The following is a 20,252-nucleotide window of genomic DNA, read 5'->3' on the forward strand; positions in this document are numbered from 1 at the left end:
AAAGAGATCAAATGGTGGAGATTTCATCTCTTCGTGTCCCCACTGTTACGTGACGAGGAGTTGTGACTTCTTCTGGGCCTTAAAGACACATCTTTTTTTTCTTTTTTCTATTTGATAAACTGAAATCCTTTCTCAAGTAGCCTTTTGGCCAGCTTTGTTCAGGCTGACTGGAACAGGGCAATCAGCGACGTCAGATATAAGCTGCAAGATGCATTTTCATCCCAACAGACTTCCAAACTGAAGGCAAAAATTTCAGCAGAAACTAAAATGAAGCTTCAACACATTTCTAACTTAACTACCATAGAGTTTATAAACGCTGGGGACGACAATACATAAAGCCTAGCACCGTGTTCTATAGAGAGGTAAGATCTACCAGGTATTCCAGGAACATGTCTTCATCATTGAGGGTTACACATTTAATAGACAGAATTTTTTTTCTGGATACATTCTACTTAGGCCCCCTGCGAAGCTGTGGCTTAGAACGGTATCTACCATCTAGCTGTTTACACACTAAAAATGGACAAGAGCAACAATTCAGCAGATAATGTTTTAACAAAAGGGGCCTAGAGATTTATTTTTGTTAGTTTGGTTTTGTAAAGAAACATACTGGGATCCCTTCTCGGATTCCATTTTTTTGAGCCCTACAATTTGAATATAGTGTTTAGATCCAACCAACACCCAAATAAGGAAGATGCGCTAAAACCAGGAGTCCTGTGGGGCGGGGCGGGGCGGGGCGGGGCAGGGCGGGGAATATAGGCTGAAAGCAGTGGCGATGAGCGCTCCGTGTGGCCTCTACTAGTACTGCATGGCTCTCGGGCCGGCATACAACAGCGGCCCAGCTACCAGAGTCGGCAGGAGTCCAGGCCTCTGTTCATCGTGGAATTCAGTGGACACTTAAAGGCTTTCTGGAATTCTTCAAAGTTGCTAACTGCACCATTGACCCTGGAAAAGATATGTCACAGCTCATGTCATTTAATTCTTCCATCTCAACAGGTTCTGGATAAAACTGTAGCAGCATATTGCTCACAGGGATGTTGCATTCGTTTCATCTGTTTACAGGGGAGACGACTGAAGCCCAAATGGGAGAAGTAAATTTCCAAAGAAATTCACAGAGCTGAGACTAGAACCAGCATCTCCTGAATGCCAGGCAAATGCTCTTATTAATCTTCCCAATACCCTCAAATTCCTATAAACTGTAGGATTTACAGTTCCTATAAATCATGTATATGACTATATAGTCCTATAAATTTAGATTCCTATAAATTGTTAGATTTACCAATACTTAGGCTTTCTATTTTTTTAGCTTTTATGGGAGGTATAACTGATACAAAGTGTTCAAGTGTATATACCCATGTTACTACCACCCAGAACAAGACATGGAATACTTCCAGCACCTAGAAGGCTCCACCGTGTGCCCTACCAGTGGAACTTCCAAGGATAACTACTAGTCTGACCTCTATCACCATAGATTAGTTTTGCCTGTTTTTGAACTTCGTATCAATGGAATCACACAGTATGCACTCTGTTGTTCCTGGCTTCTTTCACTCAATATTATTGTCTGTAAGATTCATCCCTGTCGTTGCTACCTAAGACCTCATCCGACCTACAAAAACACTTCCACTTAATTCCCATTATGCATGAAGGTTCATATTTACCTAGAATTTGGTCCACACAACAAACTAATGAATGGTGTCTACTCGTTATTGCGTTATTGATGAGGACTGTTTTACTGGAGTTAGTTCCAAAATCTGGTGTCCTTGCAAGTTCCCTGACTGCAGTAAAGACTGTGGATTCCTACTCAGCACTTTGGTTGGCAGTGGTATTTCCATTGTGTGATTTCTGCTGTACTCAAAATCTATAGTTACTGCAGACATCACTAACAAGCCAGCAAAAACTGCCCCCTCATCTATTTCTTACTCAACTGCATATTCAAAGGGTTGACTAGAGACTCAGCGTTCTTAGTTACTATTTCTTCCCTAATGACTCTGTCACCTATGGGCATGTGAAGGAATATACTGGCTTGTATTCAAACCTCTTGTGTTTTAGCTGGGATATATGAGTAGGGATGCATATTTCATAGTGTGATTCACCCTGGGCAAATGTTAAAGAGAATTTAGCTGATAATTAGTAAGTATACTCTGCAAATTATCAGCTAAAATCCAACATTACAGGTAACTAGTTAGTAAAAGGAAATTAGTTTCTAAAATCTTATCTGTTAAGTAATTAATCTACTGTGTGGTTTCTATCTGCACCATTCATCGGTGGGAGCATATTTTAGTTCATTAGAGACTGTCAGCATTTTTTGACAGTTTAGCCCAGTGGGGGAGAATTTTCTAACACTGTGATTAGATTTTTATGGTACTCGGTAATTTAGAGTCAGTTTCTGAAGCATTTCTAAAGCAAGGTTTTAGGAATAAGATTTTTAAATATAGGAGAAATTTTAGATGATCTTCCTACACTGTGCTGATGGATTCATTTAAACATTAAACATAAAGATATCCAGATATAACATGCTCTAAGGAAAGAATCAATCAATAAAAATTACTATAGTTTCTTATATATCCCATTATAATTCTCTGACCCCAACTACAGAAAATCTCCCTCAAACTGGGCTAGAAACCTAGCACTGATAAGTACACTAACCTTAATTTTATTTTTACTTGTTATTTTGTACATTCTGACAATTAAACAAGATTATAATTCATAATCCCTTTCCCTTCATTTGAAGCAACTGTTTCAAAAAATGATTCAAACTGAAAACCAAACCATAGCGCTTTGACTTCAGATATGAATTCTAATAGCTAAATATCACCATACATCCTCTTTTGTGTTCAGAGCTATTTGGGAAGCGGGCATTCATTCATGTCTGCCAGTTCGCTGTGTGAAAGAACAAGAGGCATTTAACAGGATATTCTAGAACACAAAATACACCAGAGCTCTGTGTGTTTTAAGGCACAGTATGTAAGCTCCCATCGTTGTCTAAGGAAAGAGACATTTTTGGCCCCCACACACAAAAAAGTAGGTGGTTGGATAGATCAAATACTTCAGTTTACTGAGTACCCATGGTGCTCATGACACCCCTGGACTGGGGCCTTTCAAAAACTGGAAGATAATAAATGGGAATTAATACTAAAGCTTTGATTTGGATTCTAAAGTACCTTTGGAGTCTTGTACTATCTCATGGATCTCTTGATATAGCACTGGACCAGAGGCATGCATCAGTGCCTACCAGAGACATTTTTTTTTTTTAAGAGAATTCTGACTAAACTAGCTTCCTACTGTGAAAGAAAAGGTGCACAGTTTCTGTTTGGCCAGATATTTCTGTCCGCAAAATGGAGATATCGCTGTTCACAATACAGGCTTTTGTTCCGATCCCCCATTTGGTATAGCACAGGGATGGCTGAGTCGGGGAGGAGGTGGGAGACGCACACTTAAAAATGAGGGTCACCAATTTGCCCATTTACCTAAACTGAGGGGGGCTGTGAGCACCAATTTGGATTTGTTCTCGGGCAGCTTCTGGTCTGTAGGAATTACACCTCACCTAGAAGAGAAAAGCACACCAATAATTATGTTTCCTTCCCAATTACACTTTCTACCACCTTAACTGCTCCAAATTATACTGAAGAGTAATTCTAGACTCAGTGGATGACAAACAGTTTTAGTAGATCAGATAAAACCTTCATCAGTGGCAACATCTATTATTCTAATCCCCAGAGTAGAAGGTTTTATTGTGTGCATAATTCCACAATTTGAGTAAATTAGGATGGTTTCCAGACAAATTTCTTAAATCAAGAGAACAGTGTATATGCCCAGGAATCGGCCAATGTATCAATTCAAATAATATAATGCTTGGAAGAGCCCTTATCAAATTCAGTCATACTCCAACAGGAAAAAATGAACCCATCATTCATTACTGAGTATGGTCATGGGATGTGAGTATTTTGCATCCTAAGTGCCTTGCTTGCGTCACCCCTAGTCAAGGCCTTGGATAGGAAGACACTTCTCCATACTCTGAAGTTAGGCAAAGCTCTATGACTTGCTCTGATCCGTTAAATGTGAGCAGAAGTGATAGACGGCACACCCTTGTGGAAGCTTTAAAAACCTAGCATAAGTTTTAAGCATCTTAAGAGCAATTTAAGATGCCACATGAAGGTCCACTGTACATTTCCTCATATCACTTTCCTACTCCGATGGTGAACATGTAAGCACGTGTTGAGATCAAGACTCCAAAACCCAAGTCCCTGAGTAATAACTATGAGTAGAGCACCACTCTCAACCCACACTAGACGGGGAGCATGAACACAAAAGAAACTGTCTTTGTATTGTTTGCTTCTGCACTGTAACCTACTCGATCCTGACTTGCAATGTGTCTGGAAACATGATATAGTCTTGAAGTACGAAAAGAACTAGGAGACATGAAATGATGGGGTGCATTCCAAGTGCAGGAGAAAATGGAAGCAAAGACCTGAGAGAAAAAAAAAAAAAAAGCGAGACATTTAGTGTAGCTGGACTGTGTGATGCATAATGGGCAGCAATGGGAGACCAGGGGAGAGAGAGGATGGTGCCAGACTTCTGAAGTCTTGAACAACAAGTTAAAGAATTTAAACTATATTTAAACATTGTTTGTGAGCAAGAAAATGATAAAATCATGTTTTTAAAAGAATTATCTGGCAGGGGTGCATAGTACTAAGAGGAAATTAGAGATCAGTTTGAAGAGTATTTATGGGCCTCAGAAAGGTTTCCGATGAATGGCCACTAAATAAGTATAAACAGGAATGAAGAGAAGTAGGATGAGGAGAATATCCGAGGAAAAAAATTAACAGGTCACAGAAACTACAGGGACACAGGAAGCAGAAAAGATGATGTTATTGCTTTTGATGAAGATAAACAGTCCGAATGTGACTGTGAAGACGTTTTCGTAATGTGATTCCTTAATTTCCTCAGAAGCTAGCTAAATTGAAGTTGTTTCTGACATTCCCCATTATCTCATTTTTTCTTGTGCTATTTCTTCTTATATTCTTACATCATTATATGGTATTGTTCTAGTACTGTCTTTGCTTCATAAATCATTTAAGAGACCTCTGAAAACACATTATGGTTGTTACTGTTTTCCTAGAATCTTCTCAGGAGGGAAAATAACTTTACTCCCTACAGGCAGACTTCTTCCAATGTGCAAAAGACTGAAAATCTCCTCCTTCTGTCAGTAGGAAAACCTCCAAGATAAATTTCTCATTAGTAACATAAAATAGCTTTCCATTTTTTCCTAAATCTCTTTAGTTTAAAATAAATCAGATATGCTTTGGAATTTTATTTGAAGGCATTTCAAAAATTACAAAGGTAATATTGCTACCAGTTAGTTTACTTTATGCACAAAAAGATGTGGTGGACTAGGATGTAAATAAGATGGACTTTAATTAAGTTAACAACCAAAGGAAGAACCAGTGGATGTTGTACTTTGTCCTCTTGATCAAGGGTCAGCAAACCTTTTCTGTAGAAGGGCAGACATTAAATATTTTAGGCTTTGCACACCAGAAGATCTCTGTTTCAACTACTCAATTCTGCCACTGTAGCACAAAACCAGCCACCCACAACACAAAGGAAAGACCTTGGCTGTTTTCGAACAAAAGAGTTTTTACAAAAATGGACAGCAGACCATATTTGGCCCATGGGTCCTAGTTTGCCAGCCCTGCTCTAGAAAATTCCAACTGTATTGTGTGTGCTTATTTGAGATATCTGACCCAGTCCTGATTCCCCCCTCTCAAAAAAAAAGTCTCCTTAACGGAACTGTTACCTAGTCTTATCCCTTTCAAGCAATTCATCTAAAAATGTCAAGCATCTTCAATATACCCAGCATCTTTGCTGGGTGCTATGGAGATACATAAGAAATAGAAGGATCCAGAAGATTAACTATGAAGATAAAACTAAAAGTCCTCAACATTTTGAGAACAATTAAGGACTCAACTGCATAGTAATGAAGAGAAGTGTAAAGGAGTTGGAGATTCAAAAAAAGAGAGAGAAAAAGAGAACTGGAGTCCTTGGGGAAGTTTGTGGAAAATGTGGAGGAGGTGGGACTCGACATGGAGCCTGAAAGATAAAGACAGGATTAAATCGTCTGAGGGAGAGGAGTATGAAGGAGGTCACAGTATGGAAGGAAAATCCAAAGCAAAGCCCCAGGGACAGTAATAGGCCTAACACTGCGGGGTGGCCATGAGGACGCCTGCCTGGCTAAGGGTGAGCGTGGTAGAGCCTCAGAGCTGGTTGCGTAGAGGGGGTAAGACTGGACAGAATGATGAGAGCCAGCTGCATGTGTTTGGCCTCCATGTGGTAGGCACTTGGGAGTCACTGCAGTTCCCTGAGCAGGTCAGTAATGAAATAAAAGTGCTGTTTCACAGGGGCATGTAAGATAGTGGTGGAAAGATGCCAAAGGCAGAAAAACGTGCCTTAAGGCTGTTGGGATAATCCAGAATAGGAGAGATCAAGGGCTATTCTACAGAGGATGAGATAGAGGGTAATGGGGAGAAAAAGAGGATGAATCTAAAGAGAAGTTAAAAGGATGAAACATCTAGCTTTGGGAATCCATGTCATAAAAAGGAGGATAGACAAATCAAGTAAGAGCGAAGAATCTAGATTTTCTAACCAGGAAGACCCAAAGAATGGGGTGTGTTGATAGCAACAGGAAAACGAAAAAGGGAGGTCATTTTGGTGACTCCAGTTTTGCTGATGTCATGTTGATAAATGATCACTAATTTAGTGTTGCCATGTCAGCTTTAAGAAATAAAAGATCCCAGAAAGGTGAGAATCCTTTAGCCAGGCTCAACCAAAGAAGATGTGGGAAGGAAAGAGCTTACTGAGGAGCCAATGCAAAGACTGAGCAAAAGAAGGCTGTGCTGGTAACAACCGTGGTCTACAGATACACATTTGCCCACTGTGAAGCCATGTGTTAGAACCTTCATCAACCCATCCCTGCCTGCTTTGAAAATGAGGCCTACACGTTTGTGACATAAGCCAGGGCAATAACCAATAGCAACCAAGAACTGGCGCTTGCCTCATTAGCCAGAGACTTGAACTGAGAATTGTGTCTCTTTTAGTACACATCTTTCACTTTCTGCTCAGAAAGCCCATCAAACTCACAAAAGGGTGAGATGACTTTCCTTGCTTTTGTTGTTGTTTTCAGCTCTAGCAGTCTTCACATACACATCTGACGGTGGAAAACATAGCTTTAAGGGTCCCCCACAGGTTGAAAGTGGTGAGATACAGTCAGCCAATGAGGCAAAAAAAAAGAAAGGAGAAATGCAGCAAAAGGCAGAGCCACAAAAGCCAAAGAAGGAATCACTAGAAATGGTTATAAAGTGTAGTGCATACATTAAGAAGTCAGCATATATTAAAGAAATACCAAGTGGGTTATGATAGGCTGGTAACCCACTTGACAACACCAATAAACTCTAACTCAATCAGTTAATTAATTACGTCCCATAGAACACTAAGAAGGTGAAATTTACCCTGAAAATAAACAGCAAGATAACATTTCAGCTAAAATCAAAGATATACCACTAAACTTTTGACCATGGGAGCAAGTCAAAGTCCCACATTTCATCTTTGATGCCCCTTCCTTGGCCTACTCACGTGAGCATAACTCAGGAAGAAGAGCTGGTTGTTGGTGAAGATGATGCCTGGTAGGAGAGGCTCCTCAACTCCCTGCCTCTTGTCATTTATCCATTTCCTGTAGGCCTGGTGAGAGAAGCAGAATGGATGATCCTCTGCAATGGTGGGTGGCCTTCCTCTTTTCTCACCCAGGGCAGAGATCCTAAATATATCCTCCACCATGTACCAGCCTGTCAAGTTTTCCTTTAACAAAACCAGCCCCTGGAAATGCCAAACATTGTTGTGTTGCTTAACAGCGAGGCAGGTTCACCTGCAAAAAGACCTTACACTCAATAGATACCAGGACAGCTGGGCCAAACCATTTACATGTTAAATAACTCCTCCTCCCCCAAAAATCTATTCTTTCTCTGACACAATGGCAAGGACTATGGAAATAAATTTGGGGGTCAACATATTGGTGCCAAATTTTTATTTTTCCAAATAAAAGGGAAAACTGTCATCTTCAATCACCATCACTTTATAAAATATATGTTAACCAGAAGACAGGAAGGATGTAACCTCAGAATAACAGCCTGGTCTTTACATTAAATGCATTTACCTCTAAGAACATCTTTCCACATCGTCCTCACATTTCTTGTTTAACCAAGGACCAGTGGATGATGAAAACATTATTACGGACTCTTACCTGGCCCACTATATGAGAACCACTAGCCTCTGGCCACAATTTAGAAGTTTGGTATTTTAAGAGAAAATTGCAAGAAGAGCTAGAAAGCAGTGTACTCAAGGAAAACTCATATGAACGTAGCCCTGAGGAGATTTCTGTAGCATGCTTTGATATTATTGTGAATGCATCTACTGAAAACTATCCTTTAAATACATGATTCTTAACAACAATTATTATTCTTTAGGGTGACTTTACACCCCCCCCCCAAAAAAAGAAACGCAGCTGTATTCATATAGAGTAGGACAGAGTCAACGTGGAAATATAATTCTATTCACAGAAATTCACAGAATTGACAGAAATCTAACTCCTCAAGAATATGTCTATAGAGTAAACTGACATGCACCCATGTGGCATTCTATAGTTTAATTTTAAAAATCACAGCAAATGTCGCAGTGCATACCCTAAAAGCTTCCCGCAGACCTCCATTATCAGCAATATTTTCTCCCAGGGTCCTCTTTCCCCTCACCTAACAGAAAGAAAAAGAAAAAAAGAGTGTTTCACAGCCAACTATCACTCAGCAGGAGGCTTAAATGTGATAGCTAGAGAAAGTACCATATTTTAAAGAGCAAATTACGTTCAATAAATCACAGGTAGTCATAATATATTGTGAGATGGCAAACTACTCCAGCAATATGCTCCTGAATATAATAATTTCTATTTTATTATGCTACGCATTTCTTTCTCACCCACCTCTGTATTCTTACCAATTTAGCCAGCCCCGATAAAATGTTAACAAATTCTGAGTGACTCTGGTTTAATGGAGAAAAAGTAGAAATGTCAATACACAGATTACTTTCTCTGATTAATTCATATCATCTGAGTATTCTTTTCAGTGTGCTTGTGTTTCCAAACATTTACGATCCACACAGGAACAAAACTTCACCAACCATCACCATTTTACCTTCAGCGACGTCCATGAAAAATTAAAAGGAGAGTAGTTCTCATGGGGGACAAAACTCAAACAGAAGTCGTGCAGGCCACAAGGTCAAGGCTTGCAACGGGTAGGATAACCAGCCAAGCGCAGTGAAGTAATTCCTCCACACATTTGAAGATTGTTTCCGAAATCCCTAAATAGGCCAGGACAAAAAATACTCCAAACCAATAGAGCCCACAAGCCAGGATCCAACCTGCCTCTTGTTTTTGTACAGGCTACAAGGTGAAACTGGACTTTACATGGCTCAGTGGGTGGGGGGGGGGGGGAAGCGAAAGAAGGGGAACATTTTGTGGCATGTGAAAATTACACGAAGTTCAAATTCAGTGTCCATAACTGGGGTTTTACTGGCACGCAGCCATGCCCATTCGTGGATGTACTGTCCGCAGCAGCTCTCCTGCTAGAGCGGCAGAGCTGAGTAGCAGCCACGGAGACCCGTGGCCCGCAAAACCACAATTACTTCCCGTAATTACCCTTTGCAGACAAAGTTTGTCAATCCCTGCCCAAGGGGCAGAATAATGCCCCACCCTCCCACCCAAGATGTCTAGATCCTAAATTCCTGGAACCTGTGCAAATGTTATCTTATGTGGCAAAAGGAACTTTTAAAATATGATTACGTAAAGGATCTGGAGACATTAGCCTGCATTAGCCAGGTGGGTCCAGTGTAACTAGAAGGGTCCGTATTAAGTAGAGGAAAAGGGGGTCAGGAGAGTGTGTCAGAGTGATGCAATGTGAGCTGTGACCAGCCACTGCTGGCTTTGAAGAAAGAAGGGGCCAGGAGCCAAGGAATGTGGCCAGCCTCTGAAAGCGAGGAACAGCGATGCAACAGATCCTCCCCTAGAGCAGCTAGAAGGAAAAGCAGCTCTGCTTACATCTTGGCTCGAGCCCACTGAGACCTGAGTGTGACATACAGAAATGCAGAACAGGGTTTGTGTTCTTTCAGGTCATTAAGTTTGTGGTGATCTGTGACAGCAGTAACCAGAAACGTGGACACCCTGCTCTCAACTTTAGAGCCATGGATCCTACCCACTCTTCCCTTTTAAGCTAGGCCAATCACCCAGGTATCAAGCAATCACAATGGATAAAAACAACTCTTCAGACAACATTTATTTCTGTAATCACCCAGGACCCTCCTAGCTTCGGTTCTCCAAAGTTCCCACTCCTGCTCTTACATAGATTCTTTCTTTTATGACAGTCCTCCAAGGTAAGTGTTGTTACCACCACCTTGCTTAACACACGGGGAAAGAAGAGCTCAGAGTGTGTAGCACAGGTCTTTGGTGTCGCACCAGATCCCTGTTTCTACCGGGACTGCGCACCCATTCTTACAACTGCTCCTAGCTCAAAAAGGTTAAGCTTAGCTTAGCAGAGTCGCCTCACCTGAAGTTTCCTGGCAGGTGATGTCCTACCTCTCAGGAACTGACTGATGTGCACTCAGAACTGCCTAGCCCCTTACCCCAGGCTGAACAATTTCTGTGGTGCGATTCAGGCCCCAGAACCTTCTACGGGATCAGGCTGAGACAAAACTCCTGAAACCAACATGTTTTCTTGTATAGGTTTCTCCTGAAACCAACCACCATCTTATAGGTTTCTCCTGAAACTACTTCCTAAATAAGTCCCTTACCTAAGAAACCCCTTCTTGGGCTTTGCTTCCAGGGAACCTGACCTAAAATAGTGATTAAAGGAACTACCCACATTCACAGGGATTCAAACCCAAGCAGTTTGTCTCCAGAGTCTTTGCTTCATAATATGCTACCTTCTCAAGTCACAACTGCTCTTGATTCTGGTGCTTCTGTTTATATCTACTCATGCTTGAATTTAATCTCCTTCCTTGTTCCTCTAAGCTTTATCAAAATCGGAGGTTTGGAGAGTAGCCTTCCCCCTCTGGCTCCTCCCACTCTAGACGACCTCAGCAGACCATATGGCCGTAGGTTTGCCTCTCAAGACTCACGAGCTGCTCACAGTCTGCTTCTGTGGCACTCTACTGGAGCTCTCTCCAGTTCACTGCCAAGGGTTCAGGCACAGAGGACCAGCATCCACAAATGGAGCCAGAAAATAAAGCACAGCCCTTTATACCCACAAAGAAAGCCACCCTTTCTCCTCTGGGAATGAGAATAAAACTGTTTTCTGATGACAGAATGACATGGGGGGAAGAATATGGATGTTGGGGGACGCCTGGGTGGCTCAGTGGGTTAAGCGGCTGCCTTCTGCTCAGGTCATGATCCCAGGGTCCTGGGATCGAGGCCCGCATCAGGCTCCTTGCTCAGTGGAGAGCCTGCTTTGCCCTCGGCCTGCACTCCCCCGCTTGTGTGCTCTCGCTCTCTCTCTCTGACAAATAAATAAAATCTTTTAAAAAAGGAATATGGATCTTGGAATCACACCAATCTAAATTCTAATCTAGACTTTACTGCGGGTTTTTATCTCTTTGAGCCTCAGTTTTCTTATATGTAAAATAGGCTAGCAATATGTATACCTCTCAGGACCAGAATGAGGATTAAATTTGTTTCAGGTAAGTGGAAAGTCTAACACCCAAGCCTGCAGGTAACAATCATCAGGAAATATGTATTCCCTTCATCCAAGAAAACTGCTCTTCTATTGTTCTGTTGTTGTTTTCAGCCCCCAAATCTTTGCCTTTGTTTTCTCCTAAGATGGGGTACCTACGAGTATGTCACAAAGTAGTAATAATATTAGCCACAATTTACTAAGCACTTACTGCATGTCACACATGATGCTGGTGCTTTACATAATTTCAGTCATTTAGTTCTTACAAATGAATGAGTTCAGAAATAGTGACCCATTTCACAGATGAAGACTCTGAGACTCAGGAAAGTCAAGCAACTTTCCCATGTTCACAAAACTTATAACTGGCTGAGTCAAGATTTGAACCTCTATCTGACTCTAGAACCCCTCTCCTATGCTCTTCCTGGAGCAACATATATTCTCGATGGATTTTCACAATGTGATAACCTCTGAATTGAATACAGATAAACAGGGGCACCCACTTCAGGTCTCCTCGTGACATACTTGTAGATATTAAAGAAATATATGGGCAGAGAAATAAATGGCTTTCCAGAACAGTGATGAAAGAGCTAGAGATACTATTCAAGGATACAGCCTCTGGTTTCTCTGCCTGGACAAGGAGTGGTGTTCCTGGTGTTGAATATGGCTGAAGAACCAGGAGGACCAAGTCAGTTCTGTGTGGTCTCTTGCTTCTGTTATGTGCTGTCCCCTTGACTATACAATGTAGGAGCATACAGTGTGTGCATCTATATTTTAGAGTAAGGGCTTCCTGCAGATCCATACCCACCAACAATTCTTCATTATTGGTCTCTTACTGTCAAATACAACAAGAGAAATCTATCTCATAATTATGAAAGCAGGGGCAGAAAATGCAATAAAAAACTACAAGAAAAAAATTAATAGTAGGGAGAGGGCATGGAAACCTGATCAAACCAGCAAAATAAGAAAAACAAAAAAGAAGTAAAAACAATGTGCAGGAGATAAAGTATATACAGAAAACTATACAGTTGTACTGGAAAACCTAAAACAAGAACCAAACAGATAAAAAGGCATACCATGTTCTTGAACAAGAAGACTATATCATAAAAAATGTCAATTCCATACACCGAATATGATTTAATTTAGAATCCCAATGGGATTTTCTTTGGCGGACAGGGTGAGAATTGGTAACATGATCTTGGAGCATATACAGAAGTTTCTTTGCCTGGCCAAAGCACATAAAAGAACAGTGAGGGAGACCTTGTATTGACAGAAACCAGAACAATCCATATAGCCATGGTAGTAAGACCTTGGTGTAGAAATCAACATACAGACCAGCAGAATAGAATACACAATCCAAAAATTGATGTCAGTATGTAGGAGATTCTAAAATTTGACAAATACTCAATTCAGTGAGGAAAAAAATGTCTTTCAATCAATGATGTTGGATCAACTGACTATCCTTTTGGAAGAAAAGAACTCTCACATTAAACTCCATAAAAGGGGGGCGCCTGGGTGGCTCAGTCAGTTAAGCATCTGCCTTCGGCTCCAGACATGATCCCAGGGTCCTGGGATCAAGCCTCAGGTCACACTTCCTGCTCAGTGGGGAGTCTGCTTCTCCTTTTCCCTCTGCCTCTCCTCCCTTCTGGTGTTCTCTTTATCTCAAATAAATAAATAAAATCTAAAAAAAAAAAAAAAAAACCTCCATAAAAAAGTTAGGTTTCATATGCATGAAGATTTAAATATAAAATAACAAAACAACAAAAACCTTCCTAGAAAAGCCAGGAGACTGCAGAAACTATATTTTTAAAGATTTTTTATTTATTTGAGAGAGTGAGAAAGAACATGAGTGGGGTGAGGGGCAGAAGAAGCAGACTCCCTGCTGAGCTCAGAGCCTGATGTGGGGATGTGGGGCTCCAGGTAGAGCTCGATCCCGGGACTCCAGGATCATGACCTGAGCCAAAGGCAGATGCTTAACAGACTGAGCCACCCAGGCACCCCTACTTTTTAAGAGGAGATAGGTATCTTTGGCTCTATAGAAATGTTTAATTTTTGTATGTCCAAAGATACATACATAAAATCCAATGGATGCATAATATATTTGGGAGAAAATACTGTAATGTGAATGACAAAATTTTTAACATCTGTAATATCTTTAAAAAGTTCTCACACATTGGCGAGAAAATCACTGAATAGATAAATGCTCTTTCATATATCACCAGTGGGAATATGAATATTATAACTTGTTGGTGACAGTAGGAATCTATCCTAGATGGACAAAATGAATATGTATACAATGAGAGGGTTTGTTATAGCAGCATTTGCTGTGGGAAAAGAACTGGAGACCAAGTGTGACCTCTCTCAACATGAGGTTAGCTGAATATGTAGAGTACGTTGCCACTGTGCACTACTAGGCAGCCACTGAAAAGCAGGCAATAAAGGGGTCTGTGGGGGACGCCTGGGTGGCTCAGTCGTTAGGCGTCTGCCTTCGGCTCAGGTCATGATCCCGGGGTCCTGGGATCGAGCCCCGCATCGGGCTCTCTGCTCAGCGGGAAGCCTGCTTCTCCCTCTCCCGCTCCCCTGGCTTGTGTTCCTGCTCTTGCTGTCTCTCTCCGTCAAAGAAATAAATAATCTTTAAAAAAAAAAAAAAAGATAAAGGGGTCTGTGGTGTGTGTCTATCTCTTTGCGAGCAAGGGAAACAGTGTATCAGGGTGATTAAGATGAATGACAGGTAGGGAAGAGAAGAGTGATGAGAGGTGTAAGGCTGAAGACAAGAAAGGAACAAAATCCAGCACACACGAATGGCATGTATAAAATTTCATTCTTGCCTTCACGGACATGCATGTATGTATACATAATAGAAAATAGACATTTTAGAAGTACATTTATTTTGTTTCAAACTTCTATAACTAACATCTCTTAACCAATTCAGAGTCATTAATTCAAAATAATGAGGGTTCTAGAGGGCAGGGGGGTGGGAGGATGGGTTAGCCTGGTGATGGGTATTAAAGAGGGCACATATTGCATGGAGCACTGGTTGTTATGCACAAACAACGAATCATGGAACACTACATCAAAAACTAATGATGTAATGTATGGTGATTAACAATAAAAAATTAAAACATAAAAAAACAAAATAATGAGATGTATTTCAGTGGATTAACTTAAGTAGTAATTTGGAAGGAAATTTTTAAAAATGATATGGAGTGTAGATTTATAAGAACTGTATTGTTTATGTTTGCTACAAGATTTTCTACATTTATCTAAATCTAGGAAACCAAACTAATGTTTAGGCCTGTGAATTCTCAAACTTGACCTTGTATCAGAGTCACCTGAGGGCTTGGCGAAAAGACAGACTGCCAGAAGCCCAGCGCCCCCCTCCCTCCAGGATTCTGGGTCAAGAGGTCTGCAGTAGGACTCAAGAATTTGCATTTCTAGCAAGTTCCCCGGAGAGGCTGATGCTGTTGTCCTGGGAACCACACATTGAGAACCAATGGTCTAAAGCAAACTAATGTCCAAAAGAGAAAAAATGACCCACCAAACGCCATAGTTGTACTTACATTTAAGCCAGCTTTCCTCCAATAATAGTTGCTATATTGGTTAACCATGCACTTTGTTTTTTCTTTAAACTTTTCTTCTGAGTCAGTAGACCACCAAGGATCCAGGTTTCCATTTTTATCATATTTTCTACCTAGTGAAAAGGAAAGTTAAAAGACATTTGTACTACCTGTGTTCTCTTCTAGGATTTTTATGGTTTTAGGTCTCACATTGAGGTCTTTCATCCATTTTGAATTTATTTTTGTGTAGGGTGTCAGAAAGTGGTCCAGTTTCATTCCTTTGCATGTAGCTGTCCGGTTTTCCCAGCAGCATTCGTTGAAGAGACTGTCTATTTCCCACTGGATATTCTTTCCTGCTTTGTCAAAGATTAATTGACCATATATTTGTGGGCTCATTTCTGGGTTTTCTATTCTTTCCATTAATCTACGTGTCTATTTTTGTGCCAGAACCATACTATTTTGATGACTAGAGCTTTGTAATAGAGTTTGAAGTCTGGAATTGTGATGCCTCCTGCTTTGCTTTTCTTTTTCAAGATTGCTTTGGCTATCCGGGGTCTTCTGTGGTTCCATACAAATTTTAGGACTGTTTGCCCTAGCTCTGTGAAAAATACTGGTGGTATTTTGATAGGGATTGCATCATTTTTCCAAAGAAGACATCCAGATGGCCAACACACATGAAAAGATGCTCAACATCACTCATCATCAGGGAAATGCAAATCAAAACTACAATGAGATATCACCTCACACATGTCAGAATGTCTAGTATCAAAAAGACAAGAGATAACAAGTGTTGGAGAGGATGTGGAGAAAGGGGAACCCTCTTGCACTGTTGGCGGAAATGCAAATGGGTGCAGCCCCTGTGGAAGACCGTATGGAGGTTCCGCAAAAAGCTAAAAATAGAAACAGGTTCCACAAAAAGTTAAAAATAGAACTACCCTATGACCCAGCAATTATACTACTGGGTATTTATCCAAATGATATAAAAATACTGATCTGAAGGGGTGCATGCACCCTGATGTTTACAGCAGCATTATCTACAATTACCATATCATGGAAACAGCCCAAGTGTCCACTGACAGATAAATGGATAAAAAAAAAGTGGTATATATAGAGACAGTGGGATATTATTCAGCCATAAAAAAGAATAAATGTTGCCATTTGCAATGACAGGGATGGAGCTAGAGAGTATAATGCTAAGTGAAATCAGTCAGTCAGAGAAAGACAAATACCACATGATTTCACTCATATGTGGAATTTAAGAAACAAATGAGCAAAGGGAGAAAAAAGAGAGAGAAGCAAACCAAGAAACAGACTCTTAACTCTAGAGAACAATCTAATGGTTACCAGAGAGGAGGTGGGGGGGGATGGGTGAAACAGGTGATGGGGATTAAGGAGGGCACTTGTCCTGATGAGCACCGGGTGATACATGCAAGTGCCGAATATTGTACACCTGAAACTGATATTACACTGTATGTTCACTAACTAGAATTTAAATAAGGACTTAAAAAAGAAATTTGTACTATTTGTGGAAACTAATTTCTTCATTTTCCCTTTCCCTCAATTCAATAGACCTTGAAAAAGCAGTCCCAGTAGCAAGGGTCATTCCTGGGAGCAGCTCCCACCTTCTTTCCAATGTCACAGGTTAATTGTAAAAAGAGGGGTTGAGAAAGAGGTTTGAGGAAGTTCTTTCCTTCTAAGCAACAAAGAACATTTTAAAAATAAGATTCATCAACTGATGGCATGCACACCGTGAACCAATCTTGAATTCTTTGTTTTCACCTGATGTGACCCATAATGTTCTCTGGATTATAAAATGAAACGGCTTCATTCAGAAAGCCCATGGAGGGAGCTGGAGCGTCACTACCAGTGAAACTCCAAACGATCCATAGGAACAGCCCAGTGAGTCATTCACACCGATCCATAGGCACAGCCGAGTGAGTCATTCACACCGTGAGACCACAGCCCCTGACTCAGCCCTATAGGAACGTGTTTCCTCCAAGTTGCTAGGAGCTGAGAGGCACATAAAACCTCTGTTATGAATCATTTCACAGCCATCAGTGTGCATGGAAGGCCCATCTGTCCTGCTTTGACAAGGCAGGTGGCTCTAAAAAGAGAACTTGGAACAAGAGTGGAAATCTCCAAAACATAATGGAAAAAAAGATTAATTATACATGGTAGTTTGTTTTTTGTTTTTTGTTTTTTCTGTTTTTTTGCTACAGGCTCAGACTTCGTTTTGTCTACACCCTTCAAAAAAAGTTTGAGTAGATCTGGACTATCGTCCATACTCAAGATTACTATTGGTTTAAATTTAATTATGCAAAGAACTCTTCCTTGGACTTACAAGAAAGTCCCCAAAGCAAAGGTGTTAACTGAAATAATCCAAAGCTCTTTGGCAAGGGTGGATGCCACTACCACCACCCCCTGGGAGAGCATGGAGTCACTGTCCTCCATACACTATCCCACCAATCATTAAACAGTTACTGGGCACGTAGTTAACTCTGTAACTCTCTGTTCTAATTATTGGTTATGGAATGAAATTGCCATCATTAGATTATGTCCTTTGAGAATGAATGGCTCCAGAAGGCCTCCAAAAGATTCCGGGGGAGAACTGTACTTAAATTTCCCAGGAAGAAAGGCCCAGAACCAAGAGATGACTACTGGGTTATGTTTCTTAGCTAAGACTCTCCTCTTAGATAAAGCGAACATGCAAAGACAGAAAGTGTAGCTCTGGAGATTGAGATGACTATAAGGCAGCTACATTTTTAAGAGGGAGGGGAGAAATCAGAGGAGCAGAAACCCTACATGATTCAGGAAGCGCTGGTGGGAGCACAGGAAGAACTGTCCAGAAGGAGAAGAACCAAGAGTCTCTGGCCCTGGGGTAGGCATCCAGGAAAGGATGTTGGAGACACCACCGACATGGAAGAAAAAAAGGTCCTCCTACACAGTGTTGCCTTGTGCCAGCCAGGTCCTTGAATCTGCCTGTAAATCATTGTGCAGATGTGCATATGATTGTAATTTGCTGCTAATTCATAAATTTTAGAGATTTCATGTGGATTTCCAATAATGCTCAAAGGTAAAGGAGAAAGGAGTGCCAATCAAAAATGATGATGACTCTCAAAGGGCGCTAATTTCAGTTTATGTCATATTCTGCTCTTGTGCTTAAATATCATCAGGATACATAGCACATTCTTCTATATTATACATTATTAGAAAAGCAAAGCCTTTTAACAAAATTCTGAATATATGCCAGCATAGAGAAAAACAGAGCTTAAGCATTGCATAATCTTTGCAATAGTATAAAGGGATCAGGCAGCCAAGCTCCAGAGTCCTAACTGGCTGAGTCCTAACTTGGCAGCACGTATAATCATCTTAGGAGCAGAGCTCACACCTCCAAGGAGAGCATCTCAAGATGGTGAATAAAGAAATGACAAAGGGGAGAAGCTATGAAGCAGTTCCTGGAACTATCGTGGCAGCTACAGCAAGCCTGATCTAAATGCAAAGTTAAATTCATTGAAATTACAAGGTCTTTTTTTTTTTTTTTCATGCTATCTCATCACCAACGGGAACAATTACTTATTTATGGCAAGCTATCACAGCAAGACATGGGGGGAAGTTTTCAATCAGCAATCATACTGCTTTGGATAATCTTCAGTCTATGATGATGCCACTATGCAAAGATAATAGCAACAATTAACATCCGTATCATCAACATTATCATAAAAAGCAGCAGCTCATACAACGAACCGGTACTTACCATTATTATCAAATCCATGTGTAAATTCATGTCCAACAATTACTCCTATAGCTCCATAACTCAGAGATCTACGGTACAAATATATAATTTGGAGAAAATTACAAGCATTAATCTCAGAGCATAATCCTTTGATTTTTTTCAACGAAAGCCAAGATAATCTGTTTTCTAGTAACCACAATAACTTAATAACCATACCCACAAAATTATAAAAAAAAATCTAAACACACCCTTCTCACTGAAATGCATAAAGAAAACTATGACCCTGTACGACATTAGGGATACGAAAGAGATGGTTTCTAAAGTCCCTTCCAGCCCTAAGGTTTCTATGATTCTGTATCTGCTCCAGCTAGTTTGTATCCAAGAACACATAAAGCAGCAGCAGGCTTTGAAAAGATCCTGTCAGTAAACATACCATTTATTTTTTTATCTGAGAACCTGTTGAAAAATCACTCTAGACTTAGAAGTTATTCCCCAAATGCAATCATAAAAAAAGGAACAGAGCAGAGATTCAAAGGGATCACTGCTTTCAAAGGGAGTCACGTTCCCTTGCTTCTGTGACAGACAAGGTCACGAGTGAATGGCAAGGATCGTGAAGCCTTAACCAGAGTTGGAAACTGCAGAATCGTGAGCCAATAGTGGTGGTTTGGAAGTGCTTGAGTGGTGGTTAGGTAGCAATACATAACTGAAACAGTATGTTAATGATAAATGAAGAAATCCATAAGGAGGCTTCTGGATGTGTGTGTGGGTCTGGGACCTTCTCTCCCAACTACAAGTTCCATGAAGGCCAAACCCTTATCTACTTGGTCACTGCTAAATTTTCTGTAACTAGGACACAGTAAGAAAGTCGCAGTGATTTAACTCATCGGTTAATTAACTTTACCATTTCACACAAGTGACAGGTCTACATGTAACTTATTTTAGTGATTTAACATGTGGATGAGGATTAAAGACGATTTAAAATCCTTGTTATGAGGATTCTTCCTGAGATTTGCAATTATGCTAAAAATATTTCGCAGTTGGCTCCTGACAAGCGACATCAAAATCACCCGACAAATGGAAAGGACCCGTAAGTGGAAAGAACAAAAAATTTTTGAGGCAACATGTTATTACAGGACATAATGATCCTTAACATGCTAATTGTTTGTCTCAACCATACCCAAGGAAGTGCTATAAGATTTAATTCCCCCC

General features: G+C 40.6%; 1 protein-coding gene across 2 annotated transcripts in view; it reads right to left on the reverse strand.

The window, feature by feature from the left end:
- Positions 1 to 839: 839 nt before the first annotated feature.
- PHEX (phosphate regulating endopeptidase homolog X-linked) overlaps positions 840 to 20,252 on the reverse strand; it is a 207,388-nt gene continuing 187,975 nt past the window's right edge. Inside the window, exons 17-22 of one of the 2 annotated variants that reach the window (XM_021704426.1) lie at positions 19,065 to 19,132; positions 15,314 to 15,444; positions 8,727 to 8,792; positions 7,624 to 7,728; positions 3,465 to 3,541; positions 840 to 942 (exon numbers count right to left, since the gene is read on the reverse strand). In XM_021704426.1, coding sequence (XP_021560101.1) covers positions 840 to 942; positions 3,465 to 3,541; positions 7,624 to 7,728; positions 8,727 to 8,792; positions 15,314 to 15,444; positions 19,065 to 19,132 — 550 coding nt within the window. The remainder of the gene's footprint in view (positions 943 to 3,464; positions 3,542 to 7,623; positions 7,729 to 8,726; positions 8,793 to 15,313; positions 15,445 to 19,064; positions 19,133 to 20,252) is intronic. The other variant, XM_021704494.1, reaches the window with a different exon arrangement.

Source organism: Neomonachus schauinslandi, chromosome X (assembly GCF_002201575.2).
Source record: "Neomonachus schauinslandi chromosome X, ASM220157v2, whole genome shotgun sequence".
Taxonomy (NCBI): domain Eukaryota; kingdom Metazoa; phylum Chordata; class Mammalia; order Carnivora; family Phocidae; genus Neomonachus; species Neomonachus schauinslandi.